General features: G+C 52.2%; 2 protein-coding genes across 3 annotated transcripts in view; one reads left to right on the forward strand and one right to left on the reverse strand.

Annotated features, from left to right (window-relative positions):
- The first annotated feature begins 478 nt into the window (after nucleotides 1-478).
- Tfip11 (tuftelin interacting protein 11) lies at nucleotides 479-13,128 on the forward strand. 2 transcript variants are annotated; one of them, XM_026785331.1, is made up of 14 exons: nucleotides 489-545; nucleotides 1,556-1,778; nucleotides 2,041-2,258; nucleotides 3,766-3,919; nucleotides 4,192-4,348; nucleotides 5,854-5,981; nucleotides 6,641-6,793; nucleotides 7,678-8,205; nucleotides 8,282-8,388; nucleotides 8,963-9,131; nucleotides 9,551-9,794; nucleotides 10,145-10,287; nucleotides 10,600-10,765; nucleotides 12,021-13,128. In XM_026785331.1, the coding sequence occupies exons 3-14, from the start codon at nucleotides 2,050-2,052 to the stop codon at nucleotides 12,374-12,376; spliced, it is 2,514 nt and encodes an 837-aa protein (XP_026641132.1). In that variant the 5' UTR covers nucleotides 489-545; nucleotides 1,556-1,778; nucleotides 2,041-2,049; the 3' UTR covers nucleotides 12,377-13,128. The 2 variants fall into 2 exon arrangements, with proteins under 2 accessions (XP_005344283.1, XP_026641132.1); XM_005344226.3 differs by lacking the exon at nucleotides 1,556-1,778 and having other exon boundaries at nucleotides 479-545.
- Nucleotides 12,491-16,646, reverse strand: part of Srrd (SRR1 domain containing) — a 6,084-nt gene continuing 1,928 nt past the window's right edge. The window contains exons 2-7 of the mRNA XM_013349360.2: nucleotides 16,216-16,256; nucleotides 15,003-15,226; nucleotides 14,831-14,929; nucleotides 13,448-13,602; nucleotides 13,056-13,101; nucleotides 12,491-12,780 (exon numbers count right to left, since the gene is read on the reverse strand). Of these exons, the coding sequence (XP_013204814.1) occupies nucleotides 12,574-12,780; nucleotides 13,056-13,101; nucleotides 13,448-13,602; nucleotides 14,831-14,929; nucleotides 15,003-15,226; nucleotides 16,216-16,256 (772 nt within the window). The 3' untranslated portion in view covers nucleotides 12,491-12,573. The remainder of the gene's footprint in view (nucleotides 12,781-13,055; nucleotides 13,102-13,447; nucleotides 13,603-14,830; nucleotides 14,930-15,002; nucleotides 15,227-16,215; nucleotides 16,257-16,646) is intronic.

Here is a 16,646-nt window from a genome sequence, read left to right on the forward strand (position 1 = left end):
GCTAAGTTCTTCGGTTCCACTGCCTTTACTGTTTATAGCTTTACAGAAAAGAGGAGACAAAAGCCAGGAAGCATGAGGAGAGGATCGTCAAGGGGAAATCTCTCCCGGGAGGTCAGATATTCTGGGGTTAGGCCCTTCGACTTTCCTTTTGGCGACAAGGAGTCCTGAGGACATTTTAATTATTCAGGGTCCCCGTGACATTGATTCAGATAGTCTGGACCCGGCGGTTCTCGTCCGCAGCGATTTTCTTGGGATCATTGCATCGTAGCCTGGGATAGACTAAGACCAGACAAAGGCGTACCCTTGGCCCCGATTTCTATACGGCCCCAGTTCCGGTGGGAACCGGAAGCAGCACGGACGGGATTTACTAGTCTTTCCGTTACGCAGACCCGCCCCCTCCTGGTGCAAAGTCGCTGCCGAGGCAACAACGCATCATTTTCACCGCTGGGTGACGTCATTCCGGCGCGCCGGCCGGGCTACATCCGGGTTTCGGCTGGAGGAATCCTCAGAGGTTTTCCGCCGGTGGACCGCAATCGCTGAACGAGGTGAGCGGACGGGGTCGGGATGGCGTCCCGGGAGCGCGGGCTGAGCCTCCGCGGCGGCGGATCGCTTCCCCGCGTCTCGGTCTCCAGCCCTGCCCGCGGCGGTCCTGGGACCTGCCAGCGTCCCACTGAAAAGCCAGCCCCACGGCGCTCGTGTTCTGAGCGTCTCCTGACCGCTGTGGGCTTTTTACGGTCTCTGTCTTAGGGAGACGACGGTTTTGTAATCCCGTGGGTCTAGGGCCTCCTTTGAGAACTTTGCATTCAATGTACACTCGTAGCTGAGTTTGGAACCTGTTGAGTTAACTGGCGCATAGTGAGGAAGAGCGGGGAGACATTTGTAACTGCTAAGCAGTTCCGTCCTGCCTGAGGAAGCCCAGATCTCGCTGTTCGGAAGACCACTGTCAGTCAGTGGTGCAGCTGAACCCAGTGGCGTCACGCAGTGAGGAAGTCAATGTGCAGTGTACCGTGCTGGAGTTTTGTATGTGATATTCATGCATGTGCTAACCACGCACAGAGGCTCTGGTAGACGTGGGGTTTGAACTCAGGCTTTAAGTATTTCTGATTTTCACAATCCATCCTCCCTCCCTCTCTCCCTCTGTTCCCCTCTCCTTCCTTTCATTTCTGACAGAGTTTCTCTGTGTAGCCACCATGCCTGGTGAGGATGCTGTTTTTATTTATTTATTTATTTATTTATTTATTTATTTATTTATTTTTGAGACTGTTTCTCTGTAACTTTGGAGCCTGTCCTAGAACCAGCTCTTGTAGACCAGGCTGGCCTCCCTATTGGGAGCTCAGCTTTTGTTGCTATTTAAAATTCAGGTCTCACTGTGTAGTCCTGGCCGGCCTAGGACTCCCTGTGTAGACCAAGCTGGCTTCGAATTTAAAGAGATAGACCTGCCTCTGCCTCCCGAGGGAGTCCTTTCTACCGTGCCCCTTTAATCAGCCCTTCTGAACCAGACCGTAGCCACCGATACAATTAGATTCGTGGGTAGCACAGTCTGTTTATCCCACAGTCTAGATGCAGCTGTGAAGTGTCATTCATAAAGACTGCAGCCTTGCAGTGCCTCAGAAACTGCTCAGCCCTGGGAGAGAAAACCTGAGTGTTGCGCTGGTCATTCAGTCTCATGAAACAGTATCTCAGAAAACGTCTTGAAGTTTCCACGAGAACCCGATTCTGTTAGAAATAACTCTTTCCTGGAGACCTGAAAAGGCCGAGGTGGCCGCCCAGTTTCTGAGGTAATAACGTAGGGCTGTTACTTCCTGTGACACTGGTGTGTGATGTTTGACTCTGACAAGGCCAAGGCAGCATGGGTTGTTGGACCCGTGCAGACTGTTGGGACCGATTTCACTTGTTGCAGAGCTGGTAACTTTGTCCTGTGTTTAATGGCTACTTTATCGAGCAGTAGTGTGAGACTAATGGACTTTCCTCGAGATTCCGGGGATCTTCTGCTGGCTTCCCGTTTTATGGTGCTCTTATTGTCTGTCCTCTTTCCTCTAGTGACCAGCCATGTCACTGTCCCACCTGTACCGGGATGGGGAAGGCCACCTGGACGATGATGATGACGAGCGTGAGAATTTTGAGATCACAGATTGGGATCTCCAGAATGAGTTCAATCCCAACCGGCAGCGTCACTGGCAGACCAAGGAGGAGGCCACCTATGGGGTGTGGGCTGAACGTGACTCGGACGAGGAGAGGCCTAGCTTTGGAGGAAAACGGTACAGTCTGCTGGGCTGCGTGCCCTGGCTCTAGAGGATGGGTAGGCACCCCAGATGTGTCTTCTCCTGGCCGTATTGAGTCCTGTAGCTACAGCATCTTGCTGTGTTAAGCTGGGGTGGCGTATTCCTCTTCAGCAGTTGCTGTGTGATGGAAGTACAGCTGTTTATGGATAGAGGCATGCTGACCAACCACAGGCCTGGCAGCTTTGGAATCGGGCTCTGGTCAAGGAGCATTCTTACAGGTCCTAAAGGATAGGGAGGTTAGGGAAGGTTCATGCTGGAGAATGCTGAAGCGAAGGTGGAAAGAGATTGGGTCCACAGGGGAAGTGAGGTAGTACAGCCTGGGCTACTTAGTAAGACAGTGTCTCAAAAGAAAAGAAAAGTTCATGTGTCCCCACATTTGATTAAATTTAGAATTTCCTATTAATTTTACTTAGACCCACCCCCACCCCAACAGGGTTTCTTTATGTAGCCTTGGCTGTCCTGGAACTTGTTCTGTAGACCAGGTTGGCTTCCTCTACTTCCCGAGTGTAGGGATTAATGGTGTACGCCACCACTACTCAGCTAGGATTTTTATCTATCTGAATTTTTTTGGTCCTGCTTGATTTTTTTTAACCCTTGAAATGGTTTCTAAAACAAGTGCTGCATGTATACTCTGCTGGGAGCAGGGCCGAGGGCCGCCTGCGTGCTGGGTGAGTGCTCACTGCTCTCCAGGAGAAGTAGTCCTCAGTTGTAAGGACCGAGGGCTGCATGCGTGCTGGGTGAGTGCTCACTGCTCTCCAGGAGAAGCAGTCCTCAGTTGTAAGGACCGAGGGCTGCATGTGTGCTGGGTGAGTGCTCACTGCTCTCCAGCAGAAGCAGTCCTCAGTTGTAAGGGGCCTAGTGGGCTGCTCAGCAAGTAAAGGTGTTTGCCACTGCCACACAAGCCTGGCAGGCCAAGTTCAGTTTACCAGGTCCTGCGTAGATGAAGAGGGAGAACCACTCCACAAAGTTGCCCTGACCTTCACATGCTTGCTGAGGCACATGTGGCCCCAACATTTTTAAAAGTGTCAAAGGGAAGTAAGATAGTACATCATATTTCAAATTTATAATCAACTCAGCAACAGATTGGAATTGAACAGACCCCATAAATGTTAAATCTGGGCTGGAGATGAACCAGCAATTAAGATCAAATACTGCTCTTGAATACTTGAGTTTGGCTCCCTGCCTTTCAGCTCACAACTGCCTATAATTCCAGCTTTAGGGGATCTATGCTTTAGGCTCTTTGGGCACCCACACAGTCGCGTGCATAACCACACAGACATAATGTTTTTTAATATGTTAAACATGAGGTTACTGGCAGACAGTTTTGAGTCCCTTTTGGTGTTTGAGCAGAATAAATTTATTATGCTTTAAAGTAGGCCCCATGAGGGCCTCTCTCCCTAACGAGTTCTCTGTGAGCAGTTTCTAGGACAGGGTGCTGCAGAGGTGTTCTCAACAGATGTGGGGGATTTGTGTCTGTCTGCAGGGCCCGAGACTATTCTGCACCCGTCAACTTCATCAGTGCGGGGCTCAAGAAAGGGGCAGCTGAGGAAGGGGACTCTGACGACTCTGATGATGATGAGAAGCCTGTGAAGCAGGAGGATTTTCCAAAGGATTTAGGACCAAAGAAGTTAAAAACGGTAGGTTTTTAGGCAGGGTATTCTCCAAATGGCACCCAGCAGAGGTCACCACTACAGAGGCTTCCTTGGCAGGGAGCCCAGCAGGCACCATGTGTAAGCCAAACCCACGGGTCCTGATTCTCTTTCCTAGTCTGTGTCCCTGATGTGATTTTGGTCCACTCACAGCACTTCCATAATGCGCTGTGGCTGCAGGCTGCTCTCTCGTTGGCGTGAACTTCCTTGTATTGTTCTGTGTTTCTCTCTCACCCATGCTCCTCTGGCCTTCTTTGCAGGGTGGCAATTTCAAGCCCAGCCAGAAAGGCTTTGCTGGAGGAACCAAGTCCTTCATGGACTTTGGCAGCTGGGAGAGACACACGAAGGGGATCGGGCAGAAGCTGCTGCAGAAGATGGGCTATGTCCCTGGACGGGGCCTGGGAAAGAACGCACAAGGTGAGGCTCTGACCCAAGCTGAGTGTGGTGAGGGGAGGTACAGGGTGGGCTCACCTCCTCTGCCTCTCCCCTTGAGGAAGCCTGTCAAGTATGGGGTGATCTTGGCGGATCAGGTCCTGGGCAGGATGCTTAAACTCAGAGCCAAATAAAATAGCGGCTAACTCTGCAGCTGGGTTTGGCAGTGCGGACCACTTGTGCTCCCCAGCTTCCTGACTTTCTCAGAACCCCGGTTCAATTGCTGAAGTGGGAAGGGGAGTGTTAGGATCTAAACTAGCTGCAAATAACCGCTAGTATTTTAAAGTCAGACAGTTTCACCGAGAACCCTAGGTTTTGCTTGGTAGGAGTTTGGCTGCTTCATGGCTGCCTCTGGGGCTGTGCGAGGTCTTCTACAGCAGTGTCCGCAGCTCCCGGCGGCCTGCCAGCTAGTCGTGTATGTGAGCCCGCCTGAGCTCTCTCTGGGGCTGTGCAAGGTCTTCTGCAGCTGTGTCCGCAGCTCCTGGCGGGCTGCCAGGTGGTCATGTATGTGAGCCCGCCTGAGCTCTGAAGGCTCAGCTCTACAATCCCTGCTTCTGTGCTTTTTGTTCTCAGTCAACATCTGGGTGTCAGGTAGGTCAGTGAGCAGCACGGCAGCCTTCACGAACTGAGGCTGTGTCTCCCGCAGACTCATCAGAACTGTGTTGGTCCCCATACCAGCCTCATTGAGAAACAGCCCCTGGCACACACAGTTCATCACCTTGAGCCAGAGCCATGAGGAGCAGGAACTGGGTCCAGTGTAATTCCCAGGCAGGGCCACACTCATCTCAGGGAGTGCTGAGCATGTACTGAGGAGAGACTAGCAGAGCATCAGTGAGGTTTCAGCAGTGCTGAATGGGGAAGTAGAAGAAAAACATGGAGAGGGGCAGGAATCCTCATGAAAATGCCATATTGCTTATTTCCAGGGCTTAGCCATGTTATAAAAGTTAATTGCAGGTAGCTGGGCATTGGTGGTGCACGCCTTTAATCCCAGCACTCAGGAGGTAGGTAGAGACAGACGGATATCTTTGATTTCAAGGTCAGCCTGGTCTACAAGAGCTAGTTCCAAGACAGCCAGGCAGGGCTGTTTATTAGAGAAACCCTGTCTTGAAAAACCAAAAGAGGGGAAAAAAAAAGTTAATTGTAGGCAGTGTGAGCCCCTTCCAGCCCACAGCTGCCCTTTAGCCAGTCAGTGTCCTGAGCTACTGGCCACAGAGGCTTCTGAATGCTGGCAGTGGGCAGTGTGTAGGGCTGAATCCTCGGTAGTGGGCTTTTCCTACTCATCTACAGTTTCCAAGTTTGCATGTGATCTCACTCTGCAAGTTCCAGTGATCGTGGACACACTGTTCTGAGCACAGGGACAGATGCTGCCATCCCGCCCTGAGTAGTGGTTTGCTGTGGGGTGAGTGGCAGGAAGCCTGCTCTTACTGGTGTCTTCACATAGGTTGCCGAGATCTGAAAAGTCTTTCTGTCTCTCACCTATTCTTGCTCAGGTATCATCAACCCCATCGAAGCCAAACAGAGAAAAGGCAAAGGAGCTGTGGGGGCCTACGGCTCGGAGAGGACCACTCAGTCTCTGCAGGACTTCCCTGTGGCCGACTCAGAAGAGGAGGCTGAAGAGGTAATGGGAAGGCAGCTGTGTGGGTGACTCGGCTGGGCCACTCCAGTCAGCTGTTATGGGCTGTGCATTCTGATGGCCTTTGGGTATCATCACACCCAGCTGGGGGCTCAGTGTGCAGCCAATAGCATCATGCTGCCATAGGCTTATGTGTGTGTGAGGCGGGCAGCTGTGAGGGGGACAGGGTGGAAACTGGCGTGCAGCTGTGCAGCTGTGTGGTGGTCTCACTGTAGAGTAGGTTTCGCTCAGCCTCGAGATGGCTCTGTGTGAGACTGGGCACCATGATTCCTGAACAGCTGTAAGTCCAGATACTTGAAAGGAATGCAGTTTAAAGTAGCTTGAAGAATAAATGGTAGTCACGGAACTGACTGTAGGGTGGCTGTGGCCTCGCGCATGGCCTCTGCTCACCTTTTCTGTTTAGCTCTGCCAGGTGAGCCCCGTGCTCCCTAATCCTTTATCTGTTTCTAAGTTCTGCCTGAGTCAGTGAGGACCAGCAGAGCTTTGCCTGCCCTTCGGGCACCTGCTTTGGCATCTCACTGCCTCTACTCCACAAGGGTGTTGGGAAGTGGCGCTTGGTGGCTCCAGGCATGCTAAGGGCCTTGGTCCTGGCTGCTGTGGAAGAGGCCCCTCCTGTTGTCATTCTTTGCATCCCTCTGCCTCAGGAGTTTCAGAAGGAGCTGAGTCAGTGGAGGAAAGACCCCAGCGGGAGCAAGAAGAAGCCAAAGTACTCTTACAAGACTGTGGAGGAGCTGAAGGCCAAGGGCAGGATCAGTAAGAAGCTCACAGCGCCTCAGAAGGAGCTGTCTCAGGTCAAGGTATGAGGTCTTCACATTGGTTCCCTGTCCATCATGGTGTGTGTGTGGGGTGGGGGTCCTTTTCCTTTCTATAACAGAATCTCAACATGTAATCCAGGCTGACCTAGAACTCTTAGCCCAGGCTCGCCTCAGATGCTCAGTCCTCCTCACACCTGATGCTGGGATTCTAGTGCATGGCCGCTTCTCCATTCTGTTCTGCTTTTGGCCCTTCATGGCACAACAGTGGCCAAGACAAACACACAGTGCTCCTGTCTGTGTGGAGCTCATGCCCAGGGAATCAGTAACGCTTCTAGCAGGAAATACTCCGCAAGCACAGAGCACATCAGGCCCTGCCTTCCACCCCATGCCCTGCAAAACAGCCACCTCCCCATTCAGACCATTATAGTGAACATAGCTCCTAAACCTGAGCCTCTGCCCAGCCTGCTGCTTCCTTTGGTTTGTTTTTGGTTCTCTGTAGATACATTTGTAGGTAAACTTTGCTCTGTTTGAGACCCAGGAGAGGGCTCCTGAGAGTGCAGCAAGCAGGTAGGGAAGGTGTGCTGATTGGCTGGGAGCCAGGAGAAAGACGTCTCCTGTAAGGACTTCTGACTGAGGGTTCTGACTGGCCACAGGCGTCAGGCTTGTTGTGGTTCTGAATGAAGGGAGAGGTTTGGGGCAGCTGCAATGGGGGAAAGGCCTCCCCTTCTATGATGGACTTGTCGTATTGCTGTCATTCTCCAAGTCGCTAGACAGCATTGGTGCAGCTGAGGTGGTGTGGGTGTGAGAGCTCAGGCCTGTGTGGTAGGCAGCTGTGTACATGAGCAAGGGCTCTTGACACTTGGCCAGCATCCTGTCTCCCCTGCTCAGTGGAGGCTTACAGATGCCAACCTGCCACTCTTTCCAAGGTTATCGACATGACAGGCCGGGAGCAGAAGGTGTACTACAGTTACAGCCAGATCAGCCACAAGCACAGCGTCCCCGATGAAGGGCTGCCGTTGCTGGCGCAGCTGCCTCCCACAGCTGGCAAGGAAGCCAAGGTGCCGGGCTTTGCACTTCCTGAACTGGAGCACAACCTGCAGCTGCTCATTGAGCGTACAGAGCAGGAGATCATCCAGAGTGACCGTCAGCTGCAGTATGAGCGGGACATGGTGGTCAGCCTGTCGCATGAGCTTGAGAAGACCGCAGAGGTCCTAGCACATGAGGAGCGTGTCATCTCCAACCTCAGCAAAGTGCTGGCCCTGGTGGAGGAGTGTGAGCGCCGCATGCAGCCTCATGGCACCGACCCCCTCACGCTAGATGAGTGTGCCCGCATCTTTGAGATGCTGCAGGACAAGTACTATGAGGAGTATCGCCTGGCGGACCGTGCAGACCTTGCTGTGGCCATCGTCTACCCGCTTGTGAAGGAATACTTCAAGGACTGGCACCCCCTCGAGGTGAGCTCGGGGCAGCCTGCAGCTTGGTCAGGGGCATTGTTACTGAGGTGGGAAGGCTGATGTCGGTGCTCTGCAGGATGGCAGCTATGGAACCCAGATCATCTCCAAGTGGAAGAGCCTCCTGGAGAATGATCAGCTTCTGTCTCACAGCAGCCAGGACCTGTCTTCAGATGCCTTCCACAGGTGCCAGGGGCCCCACCCACAACCCCACTGCATCCCCTTGCCTTCCCGAGGAGCAGGAATTCTGCTAAAGGCTGGATGGTAGCCATTTTGACTCCTGTTGACTCTGCTCGATTAATGGCACTGCTCTGGGGTGGAAGGCCTGCTTGCTCACAAGTCTATTGCATGTCCTGAGTTCCCAGGAGTGGGGCTGACCCTGGGGGGACCATGAGATACTTTCACCCACAGTCTGGAAAGGCGGGTGGCAGATGAGTGAACACAGTGCAGGGCAGTAGTGAGAACCAAGAATGAGGCAGGCGTGGAGAGGGCGGAGCTATCTCAGGAGGGGACATTCAAACTGTGACTCCCGAGTGTGAGGTGTGGTGAACAGAGCTCTTGGTGGGAAAGCACCTTATAACCGTGTGCCGACACCATTAGCCCGCTGGCACCACTGAGGAGCCCAAGGCCCAGAGCCAGGACATCATGGGAGCCCTTGTAGGGACTGGCCTGAAGTTTCTTGTGGGAGTCTTTGGGGTAGCACACTTTGAGCACTTTGAAGCCTACACTGTGGCTGACCAGCTGTCCTTGGTTCTCACAGGCTCATGTGGGAGGTTTGGATGCCTTTTGTTCGGAATGTTGTTGCCCAGTGGCAACCTAGGAACTGTGATCCAATGGTGGACTTCCTGGACAGCTGGGCACCCATCATCCCTGTGTGGATCCTGGACAATATCCTGGACCAGCTCATCTTCCCCAAGCTGCAGAAGGAGGTAGGACAGTGCTCTCACACAGCGTCTCTTACAGCCTATGCCACCAGACTCCAGGGACGGAAGGGCTCTGTTAACACGTGAGTGTCCTACAGTATTAATTCTAGCCTTTTCCGGAGTACTCCCTTCCTGCTTCCCTCAAAAAGGAATTCATTTCCCCTGTACCTTTGGCGAACCTTGAGCCATGCTGAGGTTTGAGTTGGTGGTATGAGTGTTTTTCTTCTGGAGGGACCTAGAGTACAATTGCCTCCTAGCAGCTTCTGTGCCTGCCATTTACCTCCATGGTGGATCTTGCCCTCCACACACACATCAAGGACTGTGGACCATGGTCAGAATGCACGCTTCTTTCCTAAGGACACATTGTGTGTCATGAACTGTCCATGACTGCATGGCTGGCTCATCCTTTTCCATTCATCCTGCAGGTGGACAACTGGAACCCTTTGACAGACACCGTTCCCATCCATTCGTGGATCCATCCGTGGCTGCCCCTCATGCAGGCCCGCCTGGAGCCTCTCTACTCCCCTGTCCGCAGCAAGCTGTCCAGCGCGCTGCAGAAGTGGCACCCCAGCGATGCCTCAGCCAAGCTCATCCTGCAGCCCTGGAAAGAGGTCCTCACTCCTGGGTCCTGGGAGGCCTTCATGCTCAGGAACATCGTGCCCAAGTTGGGTAAGGACACAGGGATATGTGGGCCAAGTGTGGTTTACTCACAGCACAAAAGGTGTTGGACTGCTTAGGGCAGAGATGGAAGGGGAGTGGAACCAGGGCCTTCTGCTGTCTCTCCACTGTGACCAAGGTCTGCAGTGGTGAGGTGACTCTGTGCTCTCTGGGCCTTGTGATTTTCCTGATAGTGCTGGTTTGTTTGCCAAGACCAGAAAGCCACTGGCCTCTTAAATGCTTGCAAATCCCAGGGTGGAAGGGAGGAGCAGACCCAAGACTGAAGGCTTTGCTGGATAGCACTGTGTGCGTTCATGGCTTTGCCACTGCGAAAGCTGAGCCAGGGACCATCTCTCTTGCAGGCATGTGCCTGGGTGAGCTCGTCATCAATCCCCACCAGCAGCATATGGACGCCTTCTACTGGGTGATGGACTGGGAAGGGATGATTTCAGTCTCCAGCCTGGTGGGGCTGCTGGAGAAGCATTTCTTCCCCAAGTGGCTTCAGGTGCACTGTGTGGTCCAGGGTGGCAGGGTTGGGTGGAAGAGCCCCAGGGTCCTCAGTACCCGTTGCTGTCTAGGCATATTGCCTCGCCTCATGTCCTCACGGAACATATCTGGAGATGTGGAAATTAAGGCTTGGCACATGTAGGCCACAGGCTGGCTTCAATTCTACTAGTAACTGCTAGATGTTGTGGTTCCATGAGCCCTGTAGTGTGGGGGCTGCTGGGAGAAGCAGCACTGAATACAGCAAATGGCCCCTGGGGACACTGCTCCCACTGCTGTGGCCACCTGCTCAGTGTCCTGTGTCCTTTGGCAGGTGCTGTGCTCCTGGCTCAGTAACAGCCCCAATTATGAGGAGATCACCAAGTGGTACCTGGGCTGGAAATCCATGTTCTCAGACCAGGTGCTGGCACACCCCTCTGTCAAGGACAAGTTCAACGAAGCACTTGACATTATGAACAGGGCCGTGTCCTCCAATGTGGGTGAGTAGGGGACATTGGGGATATCCTGACCCTGGTTTCTAAGCATGACATTGATTTCCTGTTGTGGTCTTCTGTGAGGCCTCCCTGAGCAGTACTTCATCCCCTCAACAGTGTCCAGTGTCTTAGAGTGTCAGCTACTTAGAGTTCCCACTTTGTTGCCCTGTGACGGAGGCTGGCAGGAGTGGGTCTGACTCCAGGCAGCCTTCCCACAGTACTCTGCACAGACAGCACTTGGTAGTTGCTCCCCTTTGAACAATGTTCTGTGCTTGACACTATTGGGCCCTACTTTATGGGCTACAAGAGAGCTGAACTCAGGTCTGTGGCACTTGGCAGCTGGGTCCTTGTGTATCATTGCTTGTGGGGGCCTGGGGCTGCAGTGTTACACAGGTCACACTGCTGAGCTGTAAGTAGACTGAAGGGGTTCACAGCAGAAGCAAGGGTATTGCCACTTGGCTTTATATATTAACACGGGCCTGGACCTCTCTTAGCTGGGTTTCAGATCCTGGTGAGGCCCAGTGCTTGGGGGGGGGGGGGCATGTGGCTCCGGGGTGGCAGCTGGAATGGGCGTTGCTGTCTCCTTTAACTCTACCTCATCCACCCAGACCATGTTCCCAGAATGTTTCCCCTGTACCTCTTACAACTTACAATTTGGGTAATTCTTCAAGTAGCCACACTCTGGCTCCCTAAATATAGTTTCCTTTAAAAAAAAAAATTAAGTTTTTGTGTTGATGTATGTGTCTGGAGGGGGTTGTTATATACATGAGTCAGTGCCAGGGAAGGCCAGAGAGGGTATCAGATCCCATTGTTTTTGGAGTTAGTAGTTTTGGCCATTGGAAGTGGGTGCTGGGAATCAAACTGGGTTCTCTATGAGCATAATGCATACTCCTAGCCAATGAGCCATCTCTCCAACTCTCGATTTCCATTCTTTGAGGGCAGGGGCCTCTGTGGGCAAGGGGAAAGTAGAAGCAGTATATAGGCCATGCTATATGTGACAGAGGCCGGCAGGAGTGATCTGACTCCAGGATTTTAGGGGGCCATCTTTGAGTCTGAGTTAGCATCTCATCTGATACTAACAAGTTCGCTTCTGGTATTAGCTATAATTTCTGGACCAGTTTTGTGATGCTGTCTCTCCCCAAGCATTCAGTGATCATGTTAATGCCTGGGTTCTTAAAGCAGAGGCTATACTGTGTCATCCTGATGCATGTTGGGTTCTGCATACCAGGGGTAACCTCTCACTGTCCTCCCTTCTTTCAAGGTGCCTACATGCAGCCAGGTGCACGAGAGAACATCGCCTACCTCACCCACACAGAGCGCAGGAAGGACTTCCAGTACGAGGCCATGCAGGAGCGCCGTGAGGCTGAGAACATGGCTCAGAGGGGCATTGGTGTGGCTGCCAGCTCTGTGCCCATGAACTTTAAGGACCTCATTGAGACCAAGGCGGAGGAGCACAACATCGTGTTCATGCCTGTCATCGGCAAGCGGCACGAGGGCAAGCAGCTCTACACCTTTGGCCGCATCGTCATCTACATCGACCGCGGTGTGGTGTTTGTGCAGGGCGAGAAGACGTGGGTGCCCACCTCCCTGCAGAGCCTCATAGACATGGCCAAGTAGACACCAGGGCCCACACCTGGCAGGCGCGGATAAACAGCACTTTAAACCGGCTTTACAAATGATGTCTCTATTTGGGAAACCAGCACCAGGGCAGGATGTGATGTGATGCCACCATCCCGGGCTGTATTCCTGGCTCAGCAGAGAAGGATGGTCTGCACCATGGCTCCTGGCGCAGGTGGCAGGAGGGAGCTGCCCTGCTACACTGGCTGAGCTGAGTCTGTCTGTTTTCTGATGATCTCTAGGTCCTCGCAGTCCTGGTAATCAGGCTCTTCCCGAGATGCCCAAAGGTCCCTGGGTAGTCTCTCCAGCTTCGGCAGAGGGAACCAGTGAACAGAGGTGTCGTTAAAGGTGTCCATGTACCGTGGAGTCTGTGGCAGTGGGATCTCTTCCAGGCTTTTCAGAATCTGAGTGGAAGGTCCAGACACAGGCATTAGGCATGACCCTGCCTTCCTGGCATACTTTTCCTTCACCTAGCCACCCCATTATCCTTTGGGAAACTAAGAAATGGGGATTTATATTTCAATGCTTTTTAATCCCAAAGGCCATGGAAATGCTGGACTCACTCTAAGAATGAAGGGGATTGGGTTCTGACTTGTTCTAGGGGAGAGCCCCTGCCAGTACATCATGCTTTGTGTGCTCAGAAGCATCCCACCCCCTACCCAACTACTCTTTCAGACACCTTTGCGATGTAGGGATAATTTTTCTGCAGAATCCTTGTCAACAACCTAGAAATAAAAAAAATATATACACAATTAGGAAGTATATGGATGGTTCTTTCAAGTTGTAAAGGGTAGGAAAACGAGATGAGTTCAGAAAGGGTTGAGGGGTGTGGAATGAGATGCCCAATAAACAGTTACAGGGAAGAGGACAGCATGGACAGGCACTGTGAAACATCAAGAGTGTGGTCTTCATACTTGGAAAGCGTGGTTGCTCAAACACACTGTCCCCAGAATTGGCAATTCTTTGCAGATTCCTTAAGTGCTTTAAGTTGGACCCAGGGTTTGACATCTGCTTTAAACCTGTCACCCAGTTCCTCCTGGGGAAGCCCTTCTGCTGGCGGTGGGGTCTCACCTTTCCTTGAGGCCTCGGAAACTGTTGCCGACAATGAGCAGCCTGGAAAGGGCATCTGCGGACCAGTTGCTCCACAGCAGATTGTTGTACAGAGCTGTGCCACAGTGTGGCATGTAGAAGACAGTGGGCTGACCTCGGACACTGCGCTTGCCTTCCTGTGGAAGCGGTAGCAGAATGGGTGCTAAGGAGCTGAGTGCAAACCCTACCTCTTCTATGGGTGGCTGTACAGGACAGGAACCCATGTGATGACTGCCCCCATGTCCTACATTCCAGAGTCTTCTATGTATCACTGCAGAACCTCATCACAGTTGGGCCACAGTCACCTCTTCTGTCAACTGTCTGGCCATTCCTCCCTCTCCGCTCCTCCCCCTGCAGCTTCCCTTTGGTCAGGCACGAGCATGTTGGTTTCCTGTGGTTGCCTCCACAGGAGCTGCTTGTGGTCTTGGGCACAGCCCTTGTGGCTCTCAGTGCACAAGCCAACCCTGCTGCTGGACTTGGTCCCTGCAGGTTATAGGTGCCTCAGACCTCACTCATTTGCTCTTTTCCGTACAAAGCCAGCACTCAAAGGCTGGTCTGAAGTGTTCTAGGATCTCACTGCTCAAGGAGCAGGCTGAGGAGGCCGTCCTGGGCTCCAGAGACCCCGTCAAAGGCCCTCCTGGCAGGGTAAAGGTGCTTGTCATCCAACCCATGCCAGATCCCCAGAACCCACATACAACCCCAACAGGACCTACAAGGTTTCACCCTCTGTGTTTTTGTTGTTGTGGTTTGTTTTCAATTTTTTTTTACATGTTTTATTGTTCTGTTCACATGTCTGTGCACCATGAGTGTGCCTGGTGCCTGCAAGGGCCAGAAGGGCGTCAAGTCCCCTGGAATTAAAGTTACAATGGTTGTGAGCCTCTATACCGGTGTTTTTCTTTCTTTCCTTCCCCTCCTCTCTCGCTCCCTCCTTTTTCTTTCTTTCTTTCTTTCTTTCTTTCTTTCTTTCTTTCTTTCTTTCTTTCTTTCTTTCTTTTCTCTTTTGTTGTTGTTTTTTTGTTTTTTGAGGCAGGGTTTCTCTGTAGCTTTGGATCCTGTCCTGGAACTAGCTCTTGTAGACCAGGCTGGTCTCGAACTCAGAGATCCACCTGCCTCTGCCTCCCGAGTGCTGGGATTAAAGGCGTGCGCCACCACTGCCCAGCAGGTGTTGGGAATCTTAAGAGCAGTCAGTGCTCTGAACAGCTGAGGACTTAGGGGTTTTGCAAACCTAACACATTAGTTCATGGTACTGATTCAAGTTTTCACTACTGGGCTTCCTCCACAGGCTCTAGGAAGGCCAGGTGAGGTACGGAGTCCCAGAAAGCCTGTCCAGTGGCAGAGGTGGGTGGGATGGAGGAGAGCACCTACCTCATTTTCACTGAGGACAGTCACACCGAGGGCAGTGAGCACTGAAACTTCAGTGCAGCTGAACAGAGGATCATAGACCCAGCAGTGGCCTCTGGGGATCTAGATGGGAAGAGGGCTGCTTTAGTTCAGGCACACCACCACCATGCCAGGGGCAGGAGATGACAAAGCTCACCTGGCACTTCTCCAGGAAGAGAAGCATGAAAGCAAGCTGACTCCGGGCAGTGGCGCAGGAGGCAAAGTTCCCGAGGCCATAGCACACACACGTCACAGGGAAGGGGCTTGTGACTGGAGGCTCTCCTGACCCACCAGGTGAGGAGCTGAGCTTCAGTCTTCCAAGGGCTTCTGTTAGGCCCTGCAGTTGCTCCAGCTGTTTTCTAAGACACTGGGTGATGGTTTCTGAAAGATCATTTCCCCAAATGTGGTCAGAGCATGGGACAACAGGCCTCAACACCCAGAGCAAAGCTGCCTGAGACCTATGTCCAGGCCACTGGAGGTGGGATCCTGAACTCAACTGTTCCAAAACTAAGAGCTTTATATGTAAAAGGTTTACATCTAAAACCATGTGACTGAGATGTCTGTGCTGAGTGTCAGGAAGCAGTGTGCAGGATGTGGATGGCCTCTAAAGAAGGAATTGAGTGGCTAGGTTCAAAACCACTGTCTCCACCACCTCCTGGCCCTCCATTTAGGTTACCATCAAAAACAAAAGACGCTATTTGTCCCCGCACTGAGCAAGCTGCTTTTGATCACCAAGGTGGCAAATCTATCCCTGCACAGGTTCCCCAGGTGACGTAAGGCTGTACACGAAACTGTCTATGTCCTTGCTGGGAAGAGAACCCTGAAACACTCTTCGATGGTGGCTTGATGCTGCCTTATATTTAACAATCCAACTCTGGGGAATGCAGCCTTCAGATGAGATGCACTGAGTGATTAAAATGGGAGCTTCTGATACAAAGTGTAAAGACGGTCTGTCCTTCACTAAGAATCATGCTGGCACACACTGTATTAAGACATAACTGCAAGGGGGAAAGTCTGCCCTGTAATGTCAAGGAAAAAGCAGGATAAAAAGAAAATTTAGCCATCCTGATTATGACATTTATTGCCTTTGGCGTGACAGCCAAGCAATTATCACCTTATTAAATTCTCATAACTACAGGATTTATAAACGGCAGGATACATACACTACCATCTCCCCTTCAGATTTAGCTAAGTGCTAAAGCAAGGCCGTGGAGCGAAACACCCTTCAAGGAAGAATGTCCTCTGCCCTCCTTCCGCTCCCATGCCACCACCGTGCTAAAGCAAGGCCGTGGAGCGAAACACCCTTCAAGGAAGAATGTCCTCTGCCCTCCTTCCGCTCCCATGCCACCACCCATGCCAGATGTACTCACCCAGTGCTGAGCTGCAGAAATCAGAGATTTGAAGATCCTCCCTGAGAAGAAAGGGGATGGTCATCTCCTGTCTCTTTTAGGCCATCCTAGCCCTGACCATGAGCCAGATACATGGAGGATGTAGGACTGTCTAATGCAGAGCTAGCCCTTACTGAGTGACGTGCCCATGGCCTGGATGCAGACTGCTGAGATTTAAAAAAAAAAAAAAAAAAAAAAAAAAGGACCAGAGGCCCTGGTCCTGGTTTCCCAGGGATGGTCTGGGTCTGTTCTGCATCTTTGGCCTGGCAGAGATGCAGCTCAATAGATACCGGGAAGTCACTGAATACAGCCTTTCTGAAAACTCAGTTTCCTTCTCTCAAGACTGTAACTGGTACAGCCTTTCTAAAAACTCAGTTTCCTTCTCTCAAGACTGTAACTGGTACAGCCTTTCT

Source organism: Microtus ochrogaster, chromosome 2 (genome assembly GCF_000317375.1).
Source record: "Microtus ochrogaster isolate Prairie Vole_2 chromosome 2, MicOch1.0, whole genome shotgun sequence".
Lineage (NCBI taxonomy): Eukaryota > Metazoa > Chordata > Mammalia > Rodentia > Cricetidae > Microtus > Microtus ochrogaster.